We start from the raw sequence: 25,208 nt of genomic DNA on the forward strand, positions 1-25,208 counted from the left end.
GCGGACTGGAAGATTAAGACAGTGGAGGTAGGGGGGGAAACTGGAGTATGGAAGATTTCAACTAAACAAAGATAGTAAGTCATGTTCCTTGTTCTGATTTTTATTTATTTATTTATTGGCTAAACCTAGGCTTTTACATATCAAAAACACATCTATAGGTAATGGCACCCCCCAATACATCAGATAACATATGGCTGACCAGGGCAGCCATCAGAAATTGTGGGGCCCCCTTAGACAGCGCCCCCCCCCCCCCCCCCCCCCCCCGGGCCAGACCACCAACATTCCTCAGGGCCTGCCTACTGGTCGCTAGCCATCCCACTAAGTCCTTCAGTGCACACAATGGTTTTTTTTTTTTTAACACTCTTACAATGTCATGAAAATGCACAGTGTATTATAAGTCATCAGTACTTTCAAGGTTTAACAGAAGGAAATTATATTCTGCCCAAAAGACATATCCCAATCCAGCAGCTGTATGCTCGGAGCCCCCTCACACCGGTGCACTCTCAGCCCCCCCCCCCCCCCTCTTGTGTGCGCATGTGTGTGCATACCCCCTGATGACAGCCCTGTGGATGCCTAATCAAGGAAGTGAAAGAAGCAAGCAGTTTGAACCCACTTAGGTGTGTAGTCATTGTAACACATTACATCTGTAACCAATGCCTGTTGGGGTCAGATGTTATAATAAGATACTCTCTATAAGTACATCTACATAAAAACAGACAAGATTCCCTGGCCCATGTATATTTATTACAGTTACTTGTATAGCGCTGTCAATTCATGCTGCGCTTTACATATGTATTCTACATTCACAACAGTCCCTGCCATCAAGAAGCTTACAATCTAAGGTCCCTAACTCACATACATACTAGGGCCAATTTAGATAGGAGCCAAATAACCTACCAGTAGGTCTTTGGAGTGTGGGAGGAAACCAGAGTCCCCAGAGGAAACCCACACAGGCACATGCAAACTCCAGGCAGGTGGTGTCATGGTTGAGATTCCAATGGGCGATCCTAGTGCTGATGGGCGGAAGAACGTCATTATGCTGTATACATTATGCAATATGCAGATTATGCAGATTAGGCAGAGCCAGGATTGCCAGTAAAGAATTGTATACCTTTTTGTTTGGGTATAACAGCCAATGCACGATTACAGTTCTGAATGCTGCAGCAAAAGCCCATAGGTATGGCTCCTGTTAAATATTGAGGCAAATGTCCGGGGTTCCAGTACCTATTAATCAGAACCGTGCTTCCATTTTCTAATCTGCCCTAATAAGCAGACAGTGGGAATAAGATGGGTTCATACTAGATTGACATATTCTCCATGTCTATACAGGAGACCCACAACATATTGAACTTTTCTGAATGATGGTAGTAATCACTTTAGCTGGTAAAACAGAAGCCTGGCCTAAACCCCACATTAGTCACATGAAAGTAACTTTGTACAAGTAGAAACGACAACCCACAAGCTATTCAACAGAACTTTGCATTTGAAGCATTTTAGAGAGTGTGCAGTTTTCGAAAGTTGCCTATGTTAGCAATCCCTTTCCGCTGCCAAAAAGTTCAGACTTGTGTGAACTAGCATGTCCTGAGCCTGAACTCCACAATACAAAGTTCTGCTTCCTCTGCTCCGCAGTAGATATATATTCTATTAATCTAAACATGTCCCCTGCAACTGTCAACCAAAAACAATGCTTATTCCTGCCCGGGGGGTACATGGAAGTTCAGAGGGAGAAAATAAACCTTCCCAAAGAGGAGTCCAAGAATTGTTAGTTAGAATTGTTTGGTACACAAAGTCAAATTATTAGGTTCAAAAGATTAAGAGATGACTAATAATAGCTAATAAAGGAATGTGCGCATATGTATATATAGAATGTGTACAAGATATATATATAAACATATTATATATATATATATATTTTCTATTGCCTGGACAGGAAGGATTTACTTGAAGAGGAACTCCAGTTGTAAGGGCAATCACCAGCCCAGGATCCCTGGTCCCGCCGTCTTCACCCAGGATCCCTGGTCCCGCCGTCTTCACCCAGGATCCCTGGTGCCACGGTTTCAGAGATCGCTCCCAACTGCGCTTACAAGAAAGCTCCTTTTTAAACTTGCACCTATAGATAAGCCTACAAGGCTTACCTGTGGGTACAGGGAATATCTCCTACATTTGCACTTGACATCACCGGTACATGCACAGGAGTGATGTCATTGCAGCTCAGCCAGTCAGGTGGCCGGGGCACGTGAACCCGGAAGGAAGATCGGGTGACGATGGAAGCCCTGTCATCTGTGACAGTACACCGCTGGAGGGCTTCGTTCTAAGGTAAGCATTTCATAATGTGCTAGTATGCAATGCATACTAGCACATAATGCCATGGTCTTGCAAGTTTTTTTTTTTTTTTTAACCACTTCAGCCCTGGAAGGATGCGCCCCCTTAATGACCAGGTCATTTTTTGCAATATGGGACTACGTTGCTTTAACCTCCCTGGCGGTATGATTATTTCAGATTTTTGATGCTGAAAGCGGTACAATTATTTTGCACGGAAATTTGGCGTTTTATATTGTAGGACTGTAATTCTTAGGAATAACTAACTTAAAATTTGTTCAAACAAGAGTCTAGTGGACATCCCAGGTATGATAAAGTTTGAAAAAAGAAATCAAAAATATAATAAAATAACTATAATTAAAAGAAATAATAATAAAAATTATTCAATAATGTAATCAAATCAAAAACACTGAAATTTGCTCAGTTGCAGAATTGTCGCTGTCATTACTTTTAGTGTTTGATGACGAATTTCCCCACAAATCACTATCCCTCAATTCTGCAAGTGATTCTAATTTATTATCGCTGTTTTCTAGCTGGTCTAAAAGCACTTTTGATGTAAAACGGACATTTTTTGGTTGCGATGGACAATCACCAGTTTCCAGGCAGAAAGAATAATAGTTAATATAAAACTGCACTGGGCAGACCACTAGGGACAAAGGGGATGTGTAATTATTTGATACAGTATACTGTAATCTTACAGTACTGTATCTATACTGTATTTTTTGCTTTTTGAATTTGGCACGGAACTCAGACCCTGTGCGTCGCACCGCTCGCAGGGAAGGAGCTTGGCACTGTGAATTGAGCGAGACACGGCGGCTCGCAGATCACTGCGGGGAAACATCGCAGGATCCAGGGGACAAGGTAAGTAACTTCAACATGGATCCTGCGATGCGATCCCAAGTCTGGCTCGGGGATACCGCTTTTGGTACTGAAAACCTACCCCGAGCCATACTCGGGAATACCGCCAGGGGGGTTAACTGAATATTGCGCGGTCGTGCGACGTTGTACCCAATTGACGTATTTTTTCCCCCACAAATAGAGCTTTCTTTTTTGGCTTTGGCATTTGGTCACCTCTACAGTTTTTATTTTTTGCGCTATAAACAAACAGAGCGACAATTTTTGCTAGAATACATACATACATATCCCTGTTTCTGCTTAGCAGAAACACAAGATCTCCATCTTCCCATCTTCCCCTCTGACAGAGTGGCGATCTGCCTTTACATGGGCAGACTGCTGTTCTGCCTCTCTCGGGAGAGATTGCCGGGTGCTGGTGAACATCGGGTCCGCCAGACCCGCTGATTGGCTCCCACTGTGTCCAATCACAGCTGGAGCGGGTTGCCTGCGGCACACGCGCCCCAGACCCGGGAGAGGCCATGACATATCTGTATGTGATTTTGCACTAACGGACCGCCCAGCCGCAGTAAAAGTACGTGGAGGGCGGTCCGGAAGCGCTTAAAGGGGTAAATAAACCCCAAATCAAAAGATGTAATCTATTGCAGCTCACTAATCATTAGATGTGGTGGCTGACTTTTCTTTTTTTATAGGCCCCTTTCACAAGAGCGTTCCGTTGGCTTCATCCGTTCAGTCACCTTTGTTTGTGTACATCCATTTTCTAACGAATTTCAAATTCTTGGAACGATTAGAATCCAATGAGTCGAAAGTTGATTTACCGACCCGAATTCTATTTGAAGAATAGTGGGCCGGCAAGCCACGCAATCCTGCTGATAGCTGAGGAGTCATCAGTTGCTAGGAAGTTGGCAGGTGTCGGCTTCTAACTACTAATGCAAAAATAGGGTTTTCTTCTGTTTGAAAATAAATAAATAAATAAAACAGATGTTAACAAAAAGGCTAACATCCACTTACCTTAGAAATACATTGGTGTCCATTTTTTCATCCATCAATGGACAGAGGAAAAATGGACAAACGGACACACAGAACGCCAGTGTGAAAGGGGTCAAAGGCTTTTTCCCCCCTCTGTTTGCACCTGGTGATCTGGCCAGTAACACACCTCTTGTATTAGGCTGCCTACACTCTGGATGAAGGAAAACAAGGGGCATTGTCAGTCCTAGCAGATGTACTAGTAGATGAAGACCAGGCCTATTCTCACACTTTTTGTTTACATTTCAAAATCTGTATTTTTTGTTTTACTTTACTAAATTACTTACAACCCCCAAACAATAGAATATAATTTATATACACTCAGCAGCGACTATATTAAGTACACCTGTTCGATAACTTGGTAACACAAACTGCTAATCAGCCAATCACATGGCAGCAATTGCATTTAGGCATCTAGACATGGTGAAGACTACTTGCTGAAGTTCATACTGAGCATCAGAATGGGGATTTACGTGACTTTGAACGTGGCATGGTTGTTGGTGCCAGACGGCCTGGTCTGAGTATTTCAAAAACTTCTGATCTACTAGGATTTTTACGCACAACCATCTCTAGGATTTGCAGAGAAAAAGAGAAAATATCCAGTGAGCGGCAGTCGTGTGAACCAAAATGCCTTAGGCCCCTTTCACACGAGGCGGACTCCGCTTCCACGGAGCCCGCCTCTGCCCGCCGGCTCAGCAGGAGATCAGTCCGTTGAGCTCTGCTGAGCCGGCGGATGACAGGTCCCTCTCTGCTCACTGAGCGGGGAGGGGCTTGTCAGGCGCCGCTGCCGCCTATGGAGGGATCGGATGAAAACAGACAGCATGTCCGTTTCCATCAGATCTCACCCGATCTGATCTGCCAGCGATGGACCTGGACATAGGGCCATCCGTCTGCTTTTAGCGGATCGGACGGGGTCGGATGTCAGTGGACATGTCTCCGCTGACATCCGTCGCTCCATAGGCTAACATGGAGCACCTGTTCAGGTCCGCCGTCAAAACTGACAGGCGGACCTGAACGGTCCAATCGTGTGAAAGGGGCCTTAAGGTCAGAGGAGAATGGGCAGACTGCTTCGAGATGGTAGAAAGGCAACAGTAACTCAAATAAACAATTGTTACAACCAAGGTATGCAGAACACCATCTCTGAATGCGCAACACATCGAACCTTGCAAATGAAAAAATAAAAAATAAACCACCACAACACAATAAATAACCCATTGTTTGGTAAAATCTAAAAGATGAGGTTACATTGAGTAAATAGATACCCAACATGTCACGCTTTAAAATTGCACACGCTCTTGAAATGATGACAAAGTACAATACTTAAAAAGCTCCATAGGCAACGCTTTAAACATTTTTACAGGTTACCATTTTAGGGTTACAAAGGAGATCTAGAGCTAGAATTATTGCTCTCGCTATAATGTACGCAGCAATGCCTTACATGTGTGGTTTGAACACTGGTTACATATGTGTGCGCCTCTGCGAATGAGCATGGAGGCGCTTAAAAAAAAAACAAAAAAAAAAAAAAAACGTAAACATCTCTCTTGATAGCAATAAAAGCATGACAGGTCCTCTTTAAGGAGACACCTACAAGACCCCAGATCTTTCCTCCACCCTTTTAAAGCATAGGATCAAAAATAAAAAATCTTTTTTTTTTTTTTTTTTCCTGGAAAGCAAAAGGCTCGGTTTTCATTTTCTCTAAACCGAAAATGATAAAATGCTTGCCATGTCGTCTCGTAGACCATAGAGATTATCAGAGACATTCCAGTCCAAATCGCCTCTATTTTAAGTGTCCACAACCGCCGGACTCCCTGGTGCGATGGGAGAGCCCGGAAAACAAGGTACGCCTGGAGAGTTGGGGGGAGGGGGGGGTGTTAGTGGACCCCTCACATTGTTTGTGAAAGTGATCTACTGGCTAATCAGACGCTCAGATCATTTTTACAGGTTATGGAATTACCAGATGAAAAATTTTAATACCAGGGCTATGGCTGACAGCTGCAGCCAAAGGTCCCAGTATAACACAATGGCGTACATGTACACAATGCTGTATTTAATCACTTAATGCACAAACAAATGAAAACCAGCTAATTCTTTATAAATCAGTCACAGCAGTCTTGTTCCTTTTGGCATAAAGGTTTACCTAAACATAAGCTGATCATTATAAGTACTCCTGCCAGTGTTAAATGGCTTCTCTCATCCCTATAACTGCTACGTCTGCAGGACAGCTTTGTCTTTTGAAAAAAATACTGACATAGGGCTCTTTCACATGGGGCAGATCAGTGATGATCCGCCCCGTGAACATCCGATTGCTCAGCGGGGATCGCTCCGCCGATCCCCGCTGACCTGTCAGAGCGCCGCTCTCCCCTATGGGGGAATCGGGTGATGACGGACCGTAGAGTCCGCTGTCACCCGATCTGATAACGGATGGAAAAGTAGGTTTTTCCTCCGTTACACTTTTTCGGATCGGAGCGGGTCGGATGTCAGCGGATATGTCACTGCTGACATCCGAGGCTCCAGAGATCTATGGAGGGTCCGTTCAGGTCCGCCTGTCAGTTTTTTAGGTCCGTGTGAAAGAGGCCTTACTGACCAGATCACCAGGTGAAAACAGAAGAAAGCCTAAAAAAAAAAAAAAAAAAAAAAAAAAAAAAAAAAAAGGGAAGGGGAAGAAGCCATCACATCTAAGAATTGGTAAGTTGCAACAAAATTAAAGGTTTGCTTTTGGGTTTACCACCACTTTAAGAATTCCGCACCTACAACAAATTTAGTAGCACGGTGAAACATTTATTTGTTCATTGAAAGACTTGGCAGAAGCATGTTACTTTTGTATGTTCCCTGCGCTCTTTCTTCAGTGACAGGTTTCCTTCCAGATTAAACTTTAGCCAAATAGGAAAATACCACCAACACACATATGTGAACTTTTTTTTTTTTAACTCTTCCAAGGTACTTATAACGCTGTTTAGCCACACCACTACTCTGAACATATAGCTCTGCAATTTCTCGGGTCAATTTTCTATGTGACCAGACCACGAACATATTTTTTTATGAGCAGTAATATAGCTTTAAAGTGGTTGTAAAGGCAGAAGGGTTTCTTTTTTTTTTTATCTTAATGCATTAAGATAAAAAGCCTTCTGTGTGCAGCTGCCCCCCTAATACTCACCTGAGCCCCATCTCAATCCAGCGATGTCCCGGACTGGGCTGTCCGGGGACTCTCCATTCTCATTGGCTAAGACAGTAGCTAAGCGCCACTGGCTGCCCGCTGCTGTCGATCAAAGTCAGTGACCCAATAAAAAGAGGGGCGGGGCCAGGGCTCTGTGTCTGAATGGACACAAGGAGCTGCGGCTCAGCTCTGGTGCCCCCACAGCAAGCTGCTTGCTGTGGGGGCACTCAACAGGAGGAAGGAGCCAGGAGTGCTGAAGAGGGACCCAAAAAGAGGAGGATTTGGGCTGCTCTGTGCAAAACCACTGAACAGAGCAGGTAAGTATATCATGTTTGCTGTGTTTTTGCTTTATTTCTCCCACATCAGGAGTCTAAAAAAAAAAGAAAAAAAAAAAACCTTTAGTATCACATTAAAACAAACCATCACTAACCTTTCTAGCTGCATGTACTTGCGTGAAAAAATTGAATCTTCAGTTGCAGCAGGGACTTGGCAGCCTGCTAGACTTCTGATGTTTTCAAATTGCTTTTAACCCCCGCTAGCGGCCAATGAAGGGGTTAATGGCGCCCGCAAAGTGCCGCTGTGCTTTGCAGATGCATTGGCAGCACCACCCATTGATTTCAATGGGCAGGGGCGCTTTAGGAGCCGTGTATAAAGCACCCCAAAGATGCTGCTTTCCGGACTTTTTTTTATTAACGTCCCGCAAGCACACCGCTACAGTGTGAAAGCACTCGGGTTTTCACACTGGAGTGACAGGAGAGGTGCTTTACAGGCGCTATTTTTAGCACTAAAACGCCTGGAAAGCCCCTTAGTGTGAAAGTAGCCACTTTGTGCAAAACTATGGCACAGTGCGGGTAAGAATAACATATAATAATAATAATAATAAATTATAAGCTTTACAACCTCTTTAAAAAGCAGAGTTCCACCCAGAAGTGGAATCTCCTCTTATCTGCTTCTTCCACCCCCTCCAGTACCACATTTGGCACTTTTCGGGGGGGGGGGGGGGGGGATCCGTTATTGACAGGTACCCTTCTTCACTCTGGGGAGTGTTCGTGGGAAGTTCGGCCACCTCCTCCGCCGGGCCATTCAGAAAGTGCAGCGAGCTTTGCGCATGCGCAGTACGGAACCAACTATGAAGCCGAAAGGCTTCACTGCCGGTTTCCCTCATGACGAATGGCAGAAGCAGCAGCACCCGACAGCCAATCCGAAAATCGTCTGGGGTGCCGACATCGCAGGCTCCCTGGACAGATAAGTGTCCATATATTAAAAGTCAACAGCTACAGTATTCGTAGCTGCTGACTTTTGTATTATATATATTTTTTTAATCCCTAGGCGGAACTCCGCTTTAAAAACTCTTCTCAGTTTATTAAAGTCTTCCAGTGAACACTAAAGTTTAGAAAACATAAGCATATCGTAACCCAGGAACAAAACAAATCTGTAGCTAGGCTTTGTCACCCGGTAATCCTGCCAGTAACAAACTTGCCGTCCTCAGGTGACAACGCTCACTCATTGTACTGCAGCTTCAGGGGCAGTGTTGTCATTCTAGGCTGCATGCTTCTAATTTGGACTAGAGAACATCTCCCCTCCGCACCTCTATAAAATAAGGGGGTGTTCTTTAGTTCAGAGATAAATTGCGCAGGGTTGATAACGCTGCTTGAGACTTCAGTGCAGCAGAGGAAGCAAGCAAAATTGCTGGCAGGATCAACAGATAATTTTTTTTTTACCTTTCAAATATAACAAACACTTTCAAATTGAATATTCAACAGACTAAAAGAGAGAAACACTCACTGTTAGATTTTACACACGTTATTTGGAGTTTGGAACACCTATGGCACCTACACCAAGCAATCTTCTCAAGAATAGTAATGGAATTATTTTAGCTACAATATCAAATCCAATGACATGGAACATATGAAGGAGAATTCCTAAAAACCCCAGGACTGTACCTGTAATATCAGGAGGGGCCAGCATGTATGCAGGAGGTGGTATAGGGAGGGCAAAGGCTATGCCCATCAAACTGCAGAAAGCAGGTCAGTCCAGCTGGAAATATTGCAGGGGTGGTATAATGAGGGTGAAAGTCATGCCACCAACACAAGGCAGGGGCAGCTGTCATACAAAGCAGAGGTATCACAGTGAGCATGAGAGCCATGCCACTCACACAAGGGAATGCCAGTCCAGAAGCAGCCAATATTCATGGCAGAGGTGACAGAAATGTAAAAGTGATGCCAGTCACACAAAAAAAAAAAATTGCAGTTCAGGGGGTAGCTAGCATGGGGAGTTTAATAATACATGCCAGTCACACAAAAGGAAACATGTCAGTATAGTTGGCATATACTGTAGAGGCGGTATATTGAGAGGGAAAGCCATGCCAGTGATACAGAAGCAGGCATGTCAGTACAGGGGCAACTGGCATACATGGCAGAGCTGGCACACAGAGGGTGAGGGCCATAGTAGTCACACAAAAAAAAAAAAAAATGGCAGTTCAAGGGTAGCTACATGGCGAGTGGCGAGTTAAAAAGCGTGCCAGTTACACATAATTCACAAAGAAGAAAGCATACCAGTACAGGTGTATGTGGCATGAGGTGGTACACCGAGGGTGAGCGCCATGCCAGTTACAAAGAAGGATTCTGGTACATATGTCAGAGGTGATACATAGAGGGGCAGCTGGTATGTACAGCACAGCGAGGATGAGCACCATGCCAGTAATGCAGAAGCAGGAATGTCAGTAGAGGAGCAGCTGGCATACTAAGGCCCCTTTCACACTGGGGAGGGGGTAAAACGGCGCTATTTTTAGCACCTTTTAATTGGCGGTATTCGGCCGCTAGCGGGGGCGGTTTTACCTCCCTGCTAGCGGCCGAGAAAGAGTTAAAACCACCGTAAAGAGCTTTGCCGGCGATATAGCCGCGCTGCCCCATTCATTTCAATGGGCAGGAGCGATATACACACCGCTCCTTCACCGCTCCAAAGATGCTGCTAGCAGGACTTTTTTTACCCTCCTGCCAGCGCACCGCTCCAGTATGAAAGCCCTCGGGGCTTTCACATTGGAGAGACAGGAGCGTCTCTTTCAGGCGCTATTTTTAGCGCTATAGCGCCTGCAAAGCACCCCAGTGTGAAAGGGGTGTAAGGGTGACAGTCATGCCATTCACACAGGAGGATGATAGTACAGGGCAGCTGGTAGGAATGGGACAGTGAGGGCAAGAGTCATGCCAGTCATATAGAAGCATGTCAGTATAGGGGTAGGTAGTATATACACTGATCAACCATAATATTATGACCACCCACCTACTATTGAGTAGCCCCCCTTTTGCTGACCAAACAGCCCTGACCCATTGAGACATGGACACTACTAGACAAAGCGTCGCACTTCCTCTGCCAGCTCAAGTGAAAAGAACTCCCCGCTCCAGGTATAACTGATACACCCACTGGAACACACACCTGGGTGCCAGCCCCGGCTCACCTCCATGGTAAAATGTCAAAATAAAAAATGGCTGCACCTCACGTGGGCTCCAAGTAAAGTTTATTGGAATATGAAAATATCACCAGAGGACACCAGCAGTGGTCAAGGTAATGTGCTTAATCATTACAGCCTCTGCCAGCTTGGCTTCTTCCCATACTGCATCCTGGTGCCATCTTTTCCCTAGGTAAGTGACAATCATGTACCCGCCCATCCACATGATGAAAACGTGACTCATCAGACCAGGTCACCTTCTTCTATTGCTCTGTGGTCCAGTTCTGATGCTCACCTGCCCATTGTAGGGGCTTTTGGCTTTGGACACGAGTCAGCATGGGCACCCTGATCAGTCTGCGGCTACAGACCCATTTGTCCCCCCACTTTTAACACATCAACTTCAGGGACAACATGTTCACTTATTTCCCAACATATCCCACCCACCTACAGATGCCATTGTAACAAGATAATCCATGCTATTCACTTCACCTGTCACTGGTCATAATGTTATGGCTGATCGGTGTATGGCAGAGGGGGTACACTGAGGGGTAGGTGGTATGTATGGCACAATGGGGGTGGCAGCCATACCAGTCCAGGGGCCCAGCACTGCCCCTCCCTCCAGGGGCCCCCCACCCCACAAATGATCACCTGCCTCCCTCTGGGCCCCCGACAATGAGCACCCACCCTCCCTCTAGGGGCCCCACACAGCGCTCCTCCATTCAGGGGTCCAGCTCTGCACACACAGCACCCCCCCTCCTCACCTGATGAAGGTGGTCTTCCCCGTACTGTACTGTCCCACCAGTAGCACCATGGGCCGGTTCTGGAAGTCGGCCTCCTCCAGGGCCGGGGAATGGAATTCATGGAAGCGGTAATGTTCCTCCAGAGGTAGCAGCTTCCCGGTGTACAGAGCCTGCAGGCCGCCCGTCACCGTCTGGTGAACATCCTGCGGCTGACGGCCGGAGCCGCTCTCCTTCCCCAACCAGCTGAACATGTCCCGTCCTTCCCTCACCGAGTGTTCTCCGTGCCAGCTGACCGCCGCTCTCCGGCATGGACTGCGATCACTTCCTTGTTATCCCCGGTGTACAGGATCCGCCTATCACCACACAGGGACACGTCACCTGAGTCCTGACCCCGCCCTGCACAGCACCGAGCTGCCAATCACACGCAATGTCACCCTGCACCTACCGGGCGGCGGCGACTCATCGGGACATCTAGTGGTGAGCGGAGGAGCAGCAGGAGGCGTTCATGAACCTTCCCGATCATCACTCTGTCTTCCCGCACTGGTGGCATCCATCAGACCTGACACTGATTTCTGGAACACAGAGAATGTGGCATTCACCAAATATTCACTGCACCTATATCCACCTACTGCTTGTGATTACAGCTCTGTATGAACATGTTCTGATTACAACTCTCAGATTTAGATGTCTTCCCCAAAAATGAGTCTCAGCAATCCCAGGATCTATGAATCTGAATTCTGCACATCCCCAGCCCCCACCCAAACACCTTGATATTCATAGACAGCTTTTTAAAAACTGCAAGTTTACCTCACTGACTGTCCTGAGGATTTTATTTTTAATTTTTCACACACGTTCAGCACTTTTTGCTAGAGAATTAATTAGAATGCCCAAATATTATATATTTTCTGAAAGCAGAGGCCCCGGAGAATAAAAAGATGGTGTTTACAAATTGTTCTTTTTTCCAAAACATTTTATTAATTTTCAAAAAAAATGTCTTTGCAAAAACAAACAAATAAATTACACATTAAAAAAGAAAAGGGAGTCCAATATTTAATAACATCAATTATCACAATCGTTTCCTAATTCCTTCTATTACCCATCACCAGACCAACTCTGACCACTAAGTTCCTATATACTTCATTCATTGTTCATTTCTCCACCACTCTCTCTTAGTAAATAAACATTTCCTCCAATAGATCGAGATCTAGAATCTTAGATTTGAAATAAACATACTGTATATATATATATATATATATATATATATATATATATATATATATATATATATATATACAGTATCTCACAAAAGTGAGTACACCCCTCACATTTTTGTAAATATTTTATTATATCTTTACATTGGTATACAAGCTGTACACCCACTACTTTACATTGTAGCAAAGTGTAATTTCTTCAGTGTTGTCACATGAAAAGATATAATAAAATATTTTCAAAAATGTGAGGGGTGTACTCACTTTTGTGAGATACTGTATATATACAGTGCCTTAAAAAAGTATTCATACCCCTTGACATTTTCCACATTTTGTCATGTTACAACCAAAAACATAAATGTATTTTATTGGGATTTTATGTGATAGACCAACACAAAGTATCACATAATTGTGAAGTGGAAGGAAAATGATAAATGGTTTTCACATTCTTTTACAAATAAATATGTGAAAAGTGTGACGTGCATTTGTATTCAGCCCTCTTTACTCTGATAACCCTAATTAAAATCTAGTGGAACCAACTCCCTTCAGAAGTCACCTAATTAATAAATAGAGTCCACCTGTGTGTAATTTAATCTCAGTATAGTTACAGCTGCTTTGTGAAGCCCTTGGAGGTTTGTTAGAGAACCTTAGTGAACAAACAGCATCATGAAGGCCAAGGAACACACCGGACAGGTCAGGGATACAGTTGTGAAGAAGTTTAAAGCAGGGTTAGGTTATAAAAAAATATCCCAAGCTTTGAACATCCCACGGAGCACTGTTCAATCCATCATCTGAAAATGGAAAGAGTATGGCACAACTGCAAACCTACCAAGACATGGCTGTCCATCTAAACTGACAGGCCGGGCAAGGAGAGCATTAATCAGAGAAGCCGCCAAGAGGCCCCTGGTAACTCTGAAGGAACTGCAGAGATCCACAGCTCAGGTGGGAGAATCTGTCCACAGGACAACTATTAGTCGTGCTCTCCACAAATCTGCCCTTTATGGAAGAGTGGCAAGAAGAAAGCCACTGTTGAAAGAAAGCCATAAGAAGTCCTGTTTGCAGCTTGCCAGAAGCCATGTGGGGGACACAGAAAACATGTGGAAGAAGGTGCTCTGGTCAGATGAGAAAGAAATTGAACTTTCTGACCTAAAAGCAAAATGCTATGTTTGGCAGAAAACTAACACTGCACATCACCCTGAACACACCATTCCCCACCGTAAAACATGGTGGTGGCAGCATCATGTTGTGGGTATGCTTTTCTTCAGCAGGGACAGGAAAGCTGGTCAGAGTTGATGGGAAGATGGATGGAGCCAAATACAGGGCAATCTTAGAAGAAAACCTGTTATGCCGCGTACACACGAGCGGACTTTCGACAGACTGAACTCCGAAGGACTTTTTGACTGACTTTCTATGGAGTTCCGACGCAACGGACTTGCCTACATACGATCACACCAAAGTCCGACTGATTCGAACGTGATGACGTATGACCGGACTAGAATAAGGAAATTCATAGCCAGTAGCCAATAGCTGCCCTAGCGTCGTTGTATGTCCGTCAGACTAGCATACCGACGAATGGATTTTTCGACCGGACTCGAGTCCGTCGGAAAGGTTTGAAACATGTTCTATTTCTAAAGTCCGTCTGATTTTTCAACAGCAAAGATCCGATGAAGCCCACACACGATCGAATTGTCCAGCGGATTTGTTCTGTCAGACCTTTGCTGACGAAAAGTCCGGTCATGTGTACACGACATTAGAGTCTGCAAAAGACTTGAGACTGGGGCGGAGGTTCACCTTCCAGCAGGACAACGACTCTAAGCATACAGCCAGAGCTACAATGGAATGGTTTAGATCAAAGCATATTCATGTGTTAGAATGGCCCAGTCAAAGTCCAGACCTAAATCCAATTGAGAATCTGTGACAAGACTTGAAAATTGCTGTTCACAGACGCTCTCCATCCAATCTGACAGAGCTTGAGATAGTTTGCAATGAAGAATGGGCAGAAATGTGACTCTCTAGATGTGCAAAGCTGGTAGAGACATCCCCAAAAAGACTTGCGGCTGTAATTGCAGCGAAAGGTGGTTCTACAAAGTATTGACTCAGGGGGGCTGAATACAAATGAACACCACACTTTTCACATATTTTTTTTTTAATTTTTTGAAAACCATTTATCATTTTCCTTCCACTTCACAATTATGTGTCACTTGGTGTTGGTCTATCACATAAAATCCCAATAAAATACATTTATTTACATTTTTTTATCTGCCCAAGAACAAATTGGCCAAAAAAAAAAAAAAAAAAAGGCATTAAAATTAAAAACACAAATCACATGAGCAAGAACACACCGCAAAAAGCACTGCAGAAAAGGATCAAAAGCAAACTGCATTGGTGTGAACCCGGCCTTGGTCCAGTGCAAAAAAATAAAACCTATAAACCCTGTTCTCTTTGCCAGGAATAAAATATCTAGTGTCCATGAATGGGGTCAATAGTGAATTATTTACCCCTAAGTACTGCCTACATGTGCGTTAAAAGTTATCGGATTTGTATCTCTAGATTATTCTAATGCCCCGTACACACGGTCGGATTTTCCGACGGAAAATGTGTGATAGGACCTTGTTGTCGGAAATTCCAACCGTGTGTGGGCTCCATCACACATTTTCCATTGGATTTTCCGACACACAAAGTTTGAGAACAGGCTATAAAATTTTCCGACAACAAAATCCGTTGTCGGAAATTCCGATCGTGTGTACACAAATCCGACGGACAAAGTGCCACGCATGCTCAGAATAAATAAAGAGATGAAAGCTATTGGCCACTGCCCCGTTTATAGTCCCAACGTACTTGTTTTACGTCACCGCGTTCAGAAAGATCGGATTTTCCGACAACTTTGTGTGACCGTGTGTATGCAAGACAAGTTTGAGCCAACATCCGTGTTAAATGAATTATTTTCCTGTTTCTACAACTTGATTGGAGTCCTCCTGTGGTAAATTCAGTTAATTGGACATGATTTGGAAAGGCACACACCTGTCTATATAAGGTCTGACAGTTAACAGTACATGTCAGAGCACAAACCAAGCCATGAAGTCCAAGGAATTGTCTGTAGACACCTGAGACAGGATTGAATCAAGTCACAGATCTGGGGAAGGGTACAAAAAAATTTCTGCCGCATTGAAGGTCCCAATGAGCACAGTGGCCTCCATCATCTGTAAATGAGGGAAGTTTGGAACCACCAGGACTCTTCCTAGAGCAGGCCGCCCAGCCAAACTGAGCAATCGGGGGAGAAGGGCCTTAGTCAGGGAGGTGACCAAGAACCCGATGGTCATTATGACAGAGCCTCAGCGTTTCTCTGTGGAGAGAGGAGAACCTTCCAGAAAAACAACCATCTCATCAACACTCCACCAAACAAGCCTGTATGGTAGAGTGCTGAGACAGAAGCCACTCCTCAGTAAAAGGCACATGACAAGGCCATCTGGAGTTTCCCCAAAAGGCACCTGAAGGACTTTCAGATCATGAGAAACAAAATTTCCTGGTCTGATGAAACAAAGATTGAACTCTTTGGCTTGAATGGCAAGCGTCATGTCTGGAGTTAACCTGGCCAATATAATTCCTACAGTGATGCATGATGATGGCAGCATCATGCTGTGGGGATGTGAGTGCATTACAAGGCATGGTGGGTGTAATACAAGCTAAAGTGATGGGCGCCAGACACTTTTTGAATGCAAAGAGATTTATTGTCTCTTGAACAAGAACTGTGGGAGAGAGGGTTTTTTATTTATTTATTTATTTGAGGTACTTATATAGCGCCGTCAATTTACGCAGCGCCTTACATATACATAATACATTCACATCAGTCCCTACACCCTCAAGGAGCTTACAATCTAAGGTCCCTAACTCACATTCATACATACTAGGGGCCAATTTAGACAGGATCCAATTAACCTACCAGCATGTCTTTGGAGTGTGGGAGGAAACCGGAGTACCCGGAGGAAACCCACGGAGACACAGGGAGAACATGCAAACTCCAGGCAGGTAGTGTCGTGGTCGGGATTCAAACCAGCGACCCTTCTTACTGCTAGGCGAGAGTGCTACCCACTACACCACTGTGCCGCCCGAGTTAGGGCCAGGACACCCTTAAGTAGATGCAATGATAATTGGCAGACTCCGAGACTTCTATAGGTAGACAGCTATACAGTGGAAGGCCTCCAGCCGGATAGCACATCTGTATAGGTAGGACTGCTGTCTCCTATGGCAACAAATCTTGTAACAGTCACTAATGGTAATTGTACTTAACTATTGGTAACACAAAATAGTTCTCCTCACACGCTACAGTCTCTCACTGTAGGTCTTCATTCACTGAGCTACCAGTCTCTCATTAAACTCTCAGACCCAATTGCCACTGGATCCCCTGAGCTCTTCCACTTGCATTACTCAGTATCTTCCTCAAGCTTCACCCCCACTTCTCTGCTGTGTCCCTGGCTTGGCACTCACAGATACTCCTCAAGCGTCACCCCTGCTGACCCGCTGTTATGGATCCGCAGTAATGTTTGTCTGTCAGCTTACTTCTCCATGTGTTCAGCTTGAGAGACCAGTCGCCCTTCACCTGGCTGCTTAAGTAATCTCTCCTCAAAGCATGGCTCCACCCCAGGCCCCATCAAGGAACACTATATTAACCTGTGCACTGCAAGTCAGCCCTGCTGATGAATTTTGTGTGTTTGTCTTCCGTGTGCTCCTTGCTGTGTGTTCTACATCTGATTCTTGGCTTGTTCTTGACTGTGCTTGTCTACTTCATATCCCGACCTTGGCGTGTTCCTTAACTATCCTTACCTACTTGCTGCCCCGACCTTTGGCTATCTCCTGACTATCCTTTGTTGTCGCAGTCTGCTGCTTCCTCTCTACCTTCCTGTAGTCTACCGTGAGCGTGAGCTGGGAGGCCCTGGGGGTCACGACCTGGAGCCAGACTGCAGCCAAATCCATCCCTACCACTAGGGGCCTCTGGTGAACATTGCTGGCTCTTAGATTCCGCGCTCTGGGAAATCTCATGCTCTAGCTCCCAGTGCGATCCGTGTTGGTGCTCCAGAGTACCTGCTCTCCTGAATCACCTAGAGCTCCATCCGCAGCAGTCAGCCATATGGTCCACTACCTTGCGATGCACTTCTGAACCCAATGGGGTGCATTTGTCACCTGGACTCAGGTGACCTGACACCCGCTAGTTCCCTGGCCTGGCATTCAATTATGCTCCTCAAGCCTCACCTCTGTTTTCCCGCTGGGTCCCTGGCTTGGCCCTTGCTGAAGTTTTCCTACTTCTTCAGCGTCCCCGGGTGGTGAGAAGACTGCTCTGGTACTGGCTGCAGCTTACTCACATGGTCTCTGGTAACAAAGGGGGATGGTCCCTTAGCGACAGCTTCCCCTCTACCCCCGACCTCAACTGGTTCCCCATCCAGCTGAACCATTACTCTCAGTTGGACTCCAATCCTGCAGTCCCAACCCTGTGCTGCTTCTCCTGCTTCTGGATAGGCCCTCAGACAGCCTATCAGCCAGATGTCCCCAGGATAGGCCTCAGGCTTCCGGCCTAGTAGCCCAAGGCAGCATAACACACATCCACCCAGACAGCCATCCAGGTGGCACAGAATCCCGATCACCTGACTTCACCCAAATAAATAGGCTCTCCCAGCAGGCCAAGGGACTAAAGAAACAACCACCAATTGGCTGAGACACCCCATCCATTCATAACCTCACCTTGCTAAGCCCTTGTCTATCTAATGTCACCAGCATAACGCTACCTAGCGACAGAAGAGAGAAGGTGCAGCAAGTCCAGAACTAGAGAGGAATCAGGGGATATACTAACAATTAACCAGGGCAACTACTGCCTGGCAAACTAAATTTGCTTAGCATCCCTGCCTAAACACCAGGGTGCTACATCAATAAATTTGAAAAGATTTCAAACAAACTTCTTTCACGTTGTCATCATTGGGTATTGTTTGTAGAATTTTGAGGAAAATAATGAATTTCCCCTATTGTCTTAGTTCTTTTAGTATATTTGATAGTGTTAATCTGGGGTCAGAAACGTAAAGCAGAATGTCATCGGTGTATGCTACAACCTTGTGATTCAGGCCCCCCACCCTAAATCCTCTCACATTCACATTCAACCGAATTGATGCAAGTTCCAGTTAAAGAACAAACAGGAGGGGTGATAACGGAAACCCTTGTCTTGGGGCACTGAACTAAGTCTTTGCCTCAGGTGAAATAATGTCTAGCTTTGCCACTGTCGCTATTCATGAAGCCGCACCGCCAGAGACAGAGCCCGAGCCCCAACCTGTTACTTTACTTCCCATGCCACTTGATCCTTTCTGCAGGCAGCAAGGCTTAGCATCTTGCAGCCTGGGGAATACTGGAGCTCACTCTAGCCCTCTGGGTGCAGTGCCATGTGCCAGCTCCTCCCCCCCAAAATTCCTTTTTTTTGCTGCTGTGATCTGACTTCCTCTTAGAGAATGTTTGTTTTCCATGGTCCCACTGTATGTAGGAACGTAGCCAACCTCTCTTGCTCGCTCCTGAGATGGACTAGGAACTAGAGACTATGTGATAAATGAGGGACTATGAACTATGGCAGCGGTTCCCAACCTTTTTGGCGCCGGGGACCAGCTATGTGGAAGAAAATTATGCCAAGCCCTGGGGGGGGATGTTTTTTTTTTTTTTGCGGCAATTTGTTGGGGCAATGGTTGTGTTGGCATTTCAATTATCACAAAACCATGGTTAATATGGTGTCAGGGTGATTGAAACACATTATTTCTATTAATACATTGTAATATAAAATGAAATAGTTCAACTTAGCATAATGCAGAATTAGTGGAAGCCCTGAGTGTGTCACTTGCCACCGTCACCTGCCACTAGATGCAGCTTGTCACTTGCCATGTTGCCTGCCACCAGATGCACTTGCCACCATCGCCTGACACCAGACGCAGCTTGTCACTTGCCACACCACCTGCCACCAGAAGCAGCTTGTCACTTGTCATGTCACCTGCCTTCAGATGCAGCTTATCACTTGCCACGTCGCTTGGCACCAGATGCAGCTTGTCACTTGTCATGTCACCTGCCACAAGATGCAGCTTGTCACTTGCCACCAGATGCGGATTGTCACTTGCCATGTCGCCTGCCACCAGATGTGGATTGTCACTTGTCATGTCACCAGCCACCAGATCCGGATCGTCACTGTACTGCCACCAGCTGAAACTTCCCACTCTTGCCTGCCACCAAAAAATACCAGATGCAGCTTGCCACTTTTTAAATGTAAAGGCAATTTGGTGGCATGCAACAGTGACAGCAGAGAAAGAGGCTTTTAGCACTCTCCCCAGCTTTTCAGCACATGTGCGTTTTCTGGGTCCCAGAGTGAGAGCGGGCAGTGAGAGATGATGTAATCTCTCTTCTGCCCACGGCTGTGCAGTAAGGGCAGAACTGCGGTGATGCAGGGCGGACAGTGAGAGATGATGTCATCTCTCTGTAGGTCACCCACCTGCCCGCTGGCTCGCTCGCTCGCCGGCATGCCGCATTTACGAGCCCAGTTACAGAGAGGTGGTTGGGGACCCCTGGACTATGGGATGATCTAGGGAATATTTTGATTAAACCAGCAGTCTTAGGTGAACAACACTGGACTGAGAGGGTCTGTAAGTACATAAACATATAGAAAACATATGGTACTAAGAATAATAGGTACAACTGCTCATGCAATAGTGTGCATACACACAATTATTAGAAGCAGTAATGAAATGTCCACTGCTGATCTGCTGGTCACAATGTTGCTGTAGGGCAGACTGGAAAAAGCAGTGAGGGAACTGAAAGGCAGTTAATTAATTGATCCACTGTTTCAAATACTGATGTGTGATTGAGAGGCTCGCAGAGCTGCAAACACTGCAATGAGAGAGCCTGAGATCGCTACAGAGGGGATTTCTGCAGATCTTGAGTGAGGAAGAGGTACATGGCTCCTGGGGGTTGCAGCAGAAGAACTTGGCCAGGTAGCAGTGATGGGAGAGCATCATGACCAACCAGCTCCTTAGGCTCTCTCCTTCTAGTCCTTGCAGTTCTCCACACAAACATCTTCCTTAGTAATTACGCTAACAGGCTCAGAGAGGCATGCTGACAGGAGGCATCACAGACTGAACAATGGACCGGATGTGGCCTGGGGGCAACAATTTTCCCAGCTCTGGACTATTTGATGCACTATGAACTATGGAATGTGGGATAGTCTATGTACTATGGACTATTTTATCCATACCAACCAGATTTCAGTTTTAATAGAAATGGTTTTTAGTCTGCTTGTCATTTGGGCTGCTTATTCCTTCTCTTTATCTTTATCAGGAATTGAACGTCTGGAAGTAATATATCTTACAACATAAGCAGTACTGCAAGAGTTTCAGATGTTGCATAGCTAATTCAGGGAAGGAAGAATAATGGCGGAGTGCTGCTGGGAATGGATGGATAGTGGTATTTACATGGGGAATGCTGAGTTGGGAATGAGGCACTAATCTTTCTAGGGACACTACACTGGTATGGGAGAGTTATACTGTGCGTCCAGAGAGATCCTGCAGGGGTTGGGGGGACGGTGGTATTTCAAGGGCTTTGCTAGGGGACGGAGTGATAATGGTTGAACTGGATGGACTTTTTTCAACCAGACTAACTATGTAACTATATTCTGTAGACACTACACTGATAAATCAGATCATCTGGAGACAATCTGCTGCTTGGTATGGGGGAACTGTGGGTTTTGCACACAACAACTAAATTCCAGCAAAAACATAATAGAGGTATTAACTCTTCCCCGCTCTGTTCAAAACTAAACAGAATATCTTTATCTGAATCACATTTTTCCCACCACAGCAATCTTCTACAGACACAAAAATTCATAATTGTTTAAACAAAATATGCAAATATACAAAGTATACACAAGAGTTTATTAATAAATACACAATTTCTTCATTACAAATAGGAATGTTACATATTTATTTATTACAGGTATTTATAAAGCACTGACAATTTACTAAGCGCTTTACATATATTGTACGTTCACATCAGTTCCTGCTCTCAAGGAGGTAACAATCTATGGTCTCTATCCCACATGCATACATACACAAGCCAATTAACCTTCCAGCAAGTCTTTGGAGTTTGGGAGGACACCAGAGTTCCCAGAGGAAAACCAAGCAAGCACAGGGAGAACCTGCAAACTCCATGCAGGTAGTATCGTAGTGGTGATTTGGACTAATGACCTTAGTACTGCAAGGCAGAAGTGCTAACTGCTAATAGATATTGAATTTTCTGCTATCATTTTAGATCAGAAGTTCTCAACTGAGGTTCTGTGGAACCCTAGGGTTTCTCCAGAAATTGGGAGGAGTCCCATGAGCTGGGGCCAATTTACCCCCATTTGATTGTGCCCGCATCATTCCAGGTCCAACGCCGATTGGCAGACCTTTTTAGCAGTCTGTAAAGGGGGCACACTTTCCACTAAGCCCTGATATATTCCTTTTAGCAGGGGTTTCCTGAGACCAGAAATGTATTTGAAGGGTTCCCCCGGGGTAAAAACATTCAGAAAGGCAGTTCTAAATATTACAGTTTGCTTTAACCACCTCAGTTCCAGAAGGATTTACCCCCTTCATGACCAGGCCATTTTTGCTATTTAGAACTGCGCTACTTTAACTCGCAGTTGCGTGGTCATGCAATGCTGTATTCAAACAAAATGTATATATATTTTTTTCATACAAATAGAGCTTTCTTTGGGTGGCTTTTGATCACCACTGGGTTTTTAATCTTTCATTATATAAACGAAAAAATGTCAGTGATAATTCTATACACTGTCGCTGTACTAAAGACACTAGCTGGGAACGGGTTAACATCTAGGACGATCAAGGGGTTAAATGTGTGCCTCACAAGTGTTACTATGTGCTGCTTTTTACTAAAGATTGTTCCCTCTGTACTGAGCCGATCAGCAGGTCTCAGCCATGAATCATTGGCTGGGACCTGCTGACAGACTCCCGCTGTGTACAATCACAACAGGTGTGGGCGGGAGTGCGCACACATGCATTCTAAACCAGGCAACAGGCAGTAACGTACCAGTACGTCGCTTTGCCTGTACGGGCCACCCATCTGCAGTACATTGCTAGCCACATTCACTTCAACTTCACAATCTAGATTAACACAAACTTTCCCCATTTATGGCAAACCAACAGGTTCCAAAAATACCCAGCAGCCATAGTCATTGCTTCTTTGCTCCAGCTGTTGCTAGAAGGAAAAAATATTGTGCAATCTCTAAATTGCTTTACTTGGAGCTTCCACAGGGCCAAGGCTTTTCTCCCAACCCCAGTTGACAGTGCTAGGCGGATCCCCAAGCATCAGTGCTGTTACATATGAAAAAGGGGGTTGATCACATGACTCCCAAAATACCCTTTTTTTTTCCTTCAGGCAGATGGACAGAGGGACTGGGAAGTGAAGGAAAATTGTATGCTGCTCGGAAGGGGAACATCAAAGAGCCTTTAAGCAACAGGTTACTTCAAATATATTTGCATTTTACCCTGAAAGCAAATTACTTCCTATCAAACAAGATAATAATGCAAAAATGGAATATGGTAAAGGGGTATTTTTACAATATCCCAGCCTATGCCATTTTAAATTTTAAATTGAAAATGTTTAGGAGCCATCTTCTAATCATAACGATTGCATGCACTGGATAAACTGCAGTCACCGTAATCCATGATGCTCCTTTATGGTCCAGGGGTAAGGAGTCACACCAAAACAGTCCTCTATGACAGTGGTAACTGCAGCCCGCAGGAAGGTTTTGACCCTTTGCTTGCCTTTATCCAGCACCTGGGGCACTGTTCCTTTCACTGACATCAATGATGGGGCATTATTCCTTCCACTGACACCAACAATGGAGCACTATTGAGGCATAATTGTTCCCACTGACTTCAATGAAGTGACACTATTCCTTCCACTAATACCCATGAGGGCACTATTTATTTTACCTACTGACCACAGGAGCTATGTTAAATTTTTTTACTTCCACTGACCACCAAAACTGGCCATAGACAGGGAACAAAACATCAAAATTTTGGGTCCATGGCCAGGAAACTCCCCAGACCTTAATCTCATTAAGAACTTATGGTCAATCCCCAAGAGGCAGGTGAACAAAAAAACCCCACAAATTCTGACAAACTCCAAGCATTGATTATGCAAGAATGGGCTGCCATCAGTCAGGATGGGGACCAGAAGTTGACTGACAGCATGCCAGGGCAAATTACAGAGGTCTTGAAAAAGAAGGGTCAACATTGCAAATACTGACTGTTTGCATAGACTTAATGTAATTGTCAATAGAAGCTTTTGACACTTTTGAAATGCTTATAATTATACTTCAGTATATCATAGTAACATCTGACAAAAAGACCTAAAAAAACTGAAGCAGCAGACTTTGTGAAAATTAATATTTGTGTCATTCTCAAAACTTTTGGCCACGGCTGTGTATTACCACCCAACACTTACACTCAAAAGTAGAAAAAAAGGTTAAAAAAATATATATTTCATTCATTTGTATGGATGCCATTGACATAGCATACTTTTAACTGTATGATGGCTTTTGTCTGGAGTTGTCCTTTATTTGCAGGTGATCTTCTAATGGCCCAGGTTTATGTCTTTGCTTAGTTTGGGTTTGGCGCAATCCACTTTGGAGGTTTCTAGCTTTCCTCCTCTCCACAGCAGTATGGAGAGCTTTTATGATCAGATCCTTGTGGTTTAGGAGATTGTATTGTGTCAGCTTCATCAGTCGGTCAAAGTCTTGTTCACTGTAAGTAAAGTTTGTGAGAAAATATGGAGACCAGGGTCCTGTAACATCCACATCCCCAGCTGACATTTCTTCTGAAGTCCTCAAAAGCCCTACAAATATATGAAGGAAATACATTAAATATAATGTAAAAGAAAATGGATACCTATTAAGGCCTTCCCACCACTGCCTCAGGCCCTTTAAGAGGACCTAAATGCTGGGAGGTGGAGGCGGGCATTCCGAACATATGACCACTGTGATTGGCAGTCACATGATTGGAAAACTCCTGATCTCAAGTATGCATCTAGAGCTTTCCAGTACCTACTCGTTACTGTGCTGGGAGCACGCTGTCAGCACAGTAAAGTGTTTAACTAGGGCCAAATATATGCGCCAGGTCCGCAGGTTGTGCTTAAATAAGACGTGTGATGATAGACTACAGTCTCAGAATTGCCTGTGTAGCTCATAGCTTTTTTAGGAATTGCAGGAAACGGAGTTGGCAAGTCAGAGTTGCATTGCCAACATAACCAGGCATAAAAAATAAAGTGTCTATACACCTAGTAAAGCAGATTTCAACAAAAGCTACGTGCCCTTTGGCAAACTAGATGATCAAAAATGGTAGCAATTTTAGGTAATAAAAAAAAAAAAAAAAAAAAAAAACAGAAAAACACACACA

General features: G+C 44.8%; 2 protein-coding genes across 3 annotated transcripts in view; both read right to left on the reverse strand.

The window, feature by feature from the left end:
* Window positions 1-11,996, reverse strand: part of EHD4 (EH domain containing 4) — a 79,655-nt gene extending 67,659 nt beyond the window's left edge. Inside the window, exon 1 of the mRNA XM_073609622.1 lies at window positions 11,558-11,996. Coding sequence (XP_073465723.1) covers window positions 11,558-11,787 — 230 coding nt within the window. The 5' untranslated portion in view covers window positions 11,788-11,996. The remainder of the gene's footprint in view (window positions 1-11,557) is intronic.
* Window positions 11,997-21,688: 9,692 nt separating this feature from the next.
* The window catches only part of LOC141117501 (cytosolic phospholipase A2 delta-like), an 84,425-nt gene continuing 80,905 nt past the window's right edge, over window positions 21,689-25,208 (reverse strand). Inside the window, exon 20 of one of the 2 annotated variants that reach the window (XM_073610398.1) lies at window positions 21,689-24,648. In XM_073610398.1, coding sequence (XP_073466499.1) covers window positions 24,335-24,648 — 314 coding nt within the window. In that variant the 3' untranslated portion in view covers window positions 21,689-24,334. The remainder of the gene's footprint in view (window positions 24,649-25,208) is intronic. The other variant, XM_073610397.1, reaches the window with a different exon arrangement.

The sequence above is a fragment of the Aquarana catesbeiana genome, linkage group LG13 (genome assembly GCF_042186555.1).
Source record: "Aquarana catesbeiana isolate 2022-GZ linkage group LG13, ASM4218655v1, whole genome shotgun sequence".
Taxonomy (NCBI): domain Eukaryota; kingdom Metazoa; phylum Chordata; class Amphibia; order Anura; family Ranidae; genus Aquarana; species Aquarana catesbeiana.